Source organism: Macrosteles quadrilineatus, unplaced genomic scaffold (assembly GCF_028750875.1).
Source record: "Macrosteles quadrilineatus isolate MER2022 unplaced genomic scaffold, UCM_ALF_1.0 Scaffold_2__2_contigs__length_208266976, whole genome shotgun sequence".
Lineage (NCBI taxonomy): Eukaryota > Metazoa > Arthropoda > Insecta > Hemiptera > Cicadellidae > Macrosteles > Macrosteles quadrilineatus.
In genome coordinates, this window is record NW_026542595.1 from 101,888,799 (window position 1) to 101,894,864 (window position 6,066).

The 6,066-nt window shown below is 36.3% G+C and overlaps 1 protein-coding gene across 1 annotated transcript; it reads right to left on the minus strand.

Moving 5' to 3' along the window:
• Window positions 1-210: 210 nt before the first annotated feature.
• LOC128984694 (uncharacterized) lies at window positions 211-1,734 on the minus strand. The gene has a single exon (XM_054404034.1). The coding sequence runs from the start codon at window positions 1,732-1,734 to the stop codon at window positions 211-213; it is 1,524 nt and encodes a 507-aa protein (XP_054260009.1).
• Window positions 1,735-6,066: the final 4,332 nt, after the last annotated feature.

Below are 6,066 nucleotides of genomic sequence, written 5' to 3' on the forward strand. Positions count from 1 at the left end.
AAAAGTATTTAAACATACGTGTTGTATTGGAAAATGGTAAAATTAAGATTATAAAAAAGAAACCATGTTGACTTGAGCAATAAAAACAATGTAATGAAAAAGTAAACAGAAAGAAATAATAACATATGATAAATAAATATACACATGTTAAATGCAGATCAAGGGGAAAAAGTCTTGAACATACTGCCCGCCTTAAAGCAACGAAGTGCTTTAACCAGAGTCAAGAAATGGCGTTTCACGTTGTAGTCTGGTGGAACAGTCACGCTTCTTTTGGAGGGACACTATTTCATCTGCAAAGGTGGCTTGTTGAACATGATGAAATATCTTGAGACGAGCTTTGGAGATTTCAGACGATGAGAGAGGACCACTGAGACGGTCATTTTGATGACGACAATTGTGGATGAAGCGATTAAGAAGAACGACAATGCGTTGGAGTTTGTTCCACGATGAGTAGGCAGAAAGAAGTTCCCACTCCTTTTGAGGAGCTGATGTAAGAACAACTAAAGGTGTCTTCTTGATTTCTTCTGACGAAGAGAGGTCCTCAGGAGTGAAGTGCGAGGTAGGCCAATAACAACTGGGGAGCTTAAGCCAAGGAGGGCCTGTCCACCAGAGCGGATGGTTGACAAGTAGGGAAGCAGAAATTCCTCTTGACGCACAGTCTGCAGGATTATCAGTACTTGATATGTGTCGCCAAGAGTCGATGGGAACAAGTTCTTGAGTTTGAGAAACCCTGTTGGCTACATATGTCTTGAGTTTGTAGCGTGGAGTCCGTAACCATGCCAAGACTATCGAGGAGTCACTCCATAGATAGATATTTTTGATGGCAATTTTATCTGAGAAGAGAGAATGACAATGTGCTACTAATTGCGCGAGAAGATGAGCAGCACAAAGCTCAAGGCGAGGAAGAGTTACTCTTTTGAGAGGAGAGACACGAGTCTTTGAGATTATTGGGTGAATGATGGTGTCACCATTAGACATCTGACAGCGGAAATATACGACAGCAGCGTAGCCACTCTCTGACGCATCTGCGAAGCCATGTAATTCTACGGTGCATGACAGGGAAAACTGTAACGCTCGAGGAATAGAAATTTGAGATAAATATTGAGTATCGATTAGGAATGAATGCCATTTTTCGGCGAGGTTAGTGGGCAGGGGATCATCCCAGGATAAGCCTGTGGTCCATAGTAACTGCATAAAACATTTTGCTTGCATGATGTAGGGAGCGAGAAATCCACAAGGATCGTAGATTTTTTCTATGATGCTCAAGATCGAACGTTTTGATGGATGAGGGTCCATAGGGAAGTTAAGGTTGTAAGTGAAGCAGTCAGAGTGGGGAGACCAATGTAGGCCAAGTATTGTGAAGTGTGGCTGTTCAGAATCTTGGAGAAAGACGGGAGTCTCAAGATGCTCCTTGGGGAAAGCTTGTAGAAGACGATCAGAGTTGGAGACCCATTTACGTAATTCAAATCCTCCTCTTCGTAACAGGTTGATCAATTGATCTTGAAGTTTCAAGGCCGTTTCCTCAGTATCCGCACCAGTGATGATGTCGTCAACGTAGGTTTGTGTTCTGAGTACTTCTTCAGTTTTCTTTTGACTATTTGGAAGTTCTTCCTGAGTCCAGAATCGCTGAAGTGAGAACTGAAGGTCAACATCATTGGATGAATGGAGGGAGACGGTGTGACTGATGAAATTTGGTGTGGAATTTCTTGGTATTTCACAGGGTGCAGAACCCATCACGATGTATCCAAAATGAGTTCCTATTACGTGGGGCATATGTTGGCCAAGAGAGTAATTTTCATGAGTTAGTAACTTAGGGAAGAGAGAGCAACCAAGCACGATATCAATGCGTCCTGGCAGGTGAAATGATGGATCAGCTAGACAAAACCGTTTAGTGAGCGATAACACTTCCGGAGAGACTGGAACACGAGGTAAGTCTACAGTCAATTTGTCTAAAATGAGCATTGGATGTTGCGGAGATATGAGAAAGCCAGAGAGAGTTTCAAGATTGAGGTAAGTTTGCCCATTACTCTTAGCTGCATTTTGGCCAAGTCCAGAAAGTTGAACATTTGACTTGTAGCTTCAAGCGTTTAAAAGTTGAGCTGCTCGTTCAATGATTAAGTCACACATGGAACCGGAGTCAAGTAAGGCACGGAACACATGAGATGTGCCTTGACCTGAAGTGACCTTTATCAAAAAAGTTCCTAAGAGTATAGTGGAGTTTTTAAAAGGTGACTGAGAGTGATCTTGTGAAGTTGAAGTCATTGAGGTTTGAGTAGGCTCATGTGGGTAACATACATTTGCATTGACAGGCTTAAAATGATTTTGATCAACAAGAGGTGCAGGGAAATGTAACAAAGTGTGATGTTTCTTGTTACATGTACGACATGAAGTTTGTGAATGGCAATCTTTAAGGTTATGATGGCCTAGACAGGAGACACAGCGATTATTTTCTTTGACGAGGTTATGTCGCTCATGCGGAGATTTATTTTGGAACACACTGCAGGCATAGATCTTGTGTTCGTTTGAGTTACATGCAAAACACTGCCAATGAGTCGGTTTTTTAATGCCTGTTGAGTGAGATGACTGATGGGGGGAAGTGTGGGTCGTGGCCATAGCAACGTTTCTTGAGCGAAAGTGTACTTGCTTTTGTGAAGTGTCTTTGGGTGCATGAGCAAATGTGTTAGTAACTTTATTCAGTGTGGGGGCGCTGTGTAGATTTGCATCCTCAGCCTGAGAGCATTCAGTGTTCAGATATTTGATTATATCTTTGACCTCGGGAAGTGAGTGAGAATTCGGCTGATTTTCGGTTGAAGAGCGAAACATTTCAAGCTTTTTGCGTAAATCAGCATCCATCTTACGCAGAAGCAGTGCGGAGAGAAGGGGATTATTATTTGTAATGTCACATTCCAAAGCTTTTAAAGCTTGCGTGTGTTCAGTGAAACAATTTACGAAATGGCGAAGTCCTTTTATCGTGAATGCGTTAATGGTAGGAAGGTCCAAAATGTGATTGAGGTGCAAAGATTGTAAGCGGCGTTCATTGTGATATCTATCACGGCGGAGATTATATGCAACCAAATAGTTAGCTTCAGTAAGATTCAAACTTTTGACTAAGTCGAGGGGTTCTCCGTTAAGTACACTTAAGAGGTACTGAAATTTCATGACACTGGAAAGCGACGCGTTGTGGTGTATTGCAGTATCAAACAAATTTATAAAACTTGTCCAAGTTAGCGGTTCACCGGAGAATTTTTGTAAATCCAATTTTGGAAGGCGTACTGCTTGCGAAATAGGTGTTTGGTGAATAGAAGAAGAGTCACTAAAGATAGCAGAATTTGAAGGTTCAGGATGGGACATTAAAAACTCAATAGTAGCCACGATATGAGAAAATAAACTTTCAATTTCATCCAGGTCTTGAGACAATGTCTCGTCAGAGATAGGATCCTCTTCTAAGACTAAGACCCGTTGCACATTGTTGTCGAATTCTTCTTTTCTTTTACGAATTTCATTTAAATGAGAATTAAGTTGTCTAATTTGAATAGGGGTGAGTTGTTCCGTTGAGGTAGAGTATTCATCAACAGTATCTTTAAGCTTATTAAAACGAGTTTTAATTAGAGATGTTGAGCGAGTGTAGGTGGATAACTTAAAACCAGAAGTTTTAGGAGCCATTGTAGTAGTAGAACACAAAATTTACCAGCAGCACACACAATATAAAAAGGTCTTGAGTAAACACAAAATCTCAGTTTGAAGTCAAAACAATGAATTGTACATCAAAGATACAGATAATAAGTTTCTTTCAATAAAGTCTTTAACTAAAAGGAGGAATGTATAGTCTATTAAGTGCACAAAAAATTAATAAACTTGAGCTTGTTTGATTGATTGGCACCAAAAATATAGTATTAAAGTAAGTAAAGAGTTCATTTCATATCGTGATCTGAGTCCAAAAAGATTATAATCGGGTAAACTTCAAAAACAATAAATTAATAGTGGACTGTAAGGGAACTGAGTAGAACATTTAGATTATAAATGGGGTAATGTTAACAAAGAATGAATATAGTTACCAGGTTTTCATCCGGCTGCGAATTAGGACCAAATGTTGTATTGGAAAATGGTAAAATTAAGATTATAAAAAAGAAACCATGTTGACTTGAGCAATAAAAACAATGTAATGAAAAAGTAAACATAAAGAAATAATAACATATGATAAATAAATATACACATGTTAAATGCAGATCAAGGGGAAAAAGTCTTGAACAATACGCAATAAATTTAAGTTGGTAGTTTCCCCTCGACATAGGGCAGATTTGCAATGCATCTTTGCATCTTTTCTAAGTGATCAGGACTTATGTGTAAACACTTTACATAAAAGTAAAAAATAAAATAAAAAAATAGCAATATACATAAAATTTACAACTGCCAGTAAATCTTCAAAAAGGAAAAACTTCCTAGGGATCATAAAGCAGCCGGTATTATAGCAGTTTGTATTAACCAATGGCTTTAAAGCATAACTACTTAAGTGGACATAAATTCAGGTCACTACAATTAGAGCAGGCTAAACAATGGTAAACGAAAATCAGGAACTCATGATAATGCATTATATTAGTATGCATTATAATACATGATAGTTCATTATTATAAAGAAGAGGGGTTAATTGTTTTAAGTATTAGTCATGCAAGGAATTGTTGATTTCGTTTGTAGGCTGAAGTAAATTGTAAAGGGTTTTAAATGTTAATCGATGTAATTTCAGACCTCATATTTATTTCATATTCGTATATCTTGTATTTTCTAAAGGTTTAATGGTATTTTATATCATTTAACAATTGTTAAGACAATTATTTTTATATTATTTTTTATATAAAAACAATTATCTTGCGGTTATTTGTTCAAGGGAAAAAATTCTCAGTATGAAGACGCCGAAAAGAGAACATTTGTTTTGAACTGCCAAGCAAACTTAAATGCTAAAAAAAACACGTAAATAAAGTTTTTTCTTCACACGTATGTATTTAAATAGTTAAAATTTCTAATTCTATGTGAGTTAATTTTTTTAAAGTAGTTTCTAAGGTAAATAAAGGGCTCACCCTCCATTTTTAACTCAACATCAATCTGATTTCACCCGCAACTTAAACAACAATAGGTTTTGTATAACAAAACATACTAAATTTAAAACAAAATCATTCCGGTCGTTTTTGTTTTCAAATATTCCGTACTAAACCACCTTTTCCGTAAATTTAGGTAGTTTTTATGGATGAATCACTACTAAACATAAATATCTAAAAAATTATTACGATTAAATTAAGTACAAAAAATACTTATTACAATGGTCATTAAGAATATTTCAATGGTTATGGTTGGATAATTTGTATCAAATTCTAATAAAATAAAAGGTAAAGAATGGCTTGTGTTGTAATGACGTTAGAACCAACTAATCGAAACTATTCCAAGTAGACATGTCGCCTATTGATCGAATGTTACCAAAATAAACGGTATCAGCATTCTGACACATACTTTCTCCCATAAGTTTGTCAACAACCTTAATCATGTGTAAGCGGCGAGAGTAAATCTACGGAAATGGGATTAGTACAATTTTGATCAGAATTTAAAGGACTATTACATACTAAATTTTCATCAAAATCGTTCGGGCAATGTTTGTGAAAATCAGATTTTTCCGTTATTTTATAGGGTTTTTATGGGAAAATAACATAATTTGCGATACATTATTAACCGTATTTTTTACAGAAATGGGATTTGTACCATTCTGTTCAGAATATAAAGGACTATAACATACTAAATTTTTATCTAAATCGTTCGGGCCGTTTTTGGGAAAATCCCATTTTTCCGTTATTTTATAGGGATTTATGGGAAAATCCCCATTAAAAATTAAAATTTCAAAAAAATTGAAAAGAACTATCAAAATAACCAGGACATCATGAAACAATAGAACACATAATTACAGAATGCCCAGCTTTTAATAGAATAAGACAATGCTTTTATACAAAAATTAAAACAGCAAATATGAATCTACCACCAAATGTACAAACACTCCTAATGGAAAAAAATTGCAAGCTATGGCC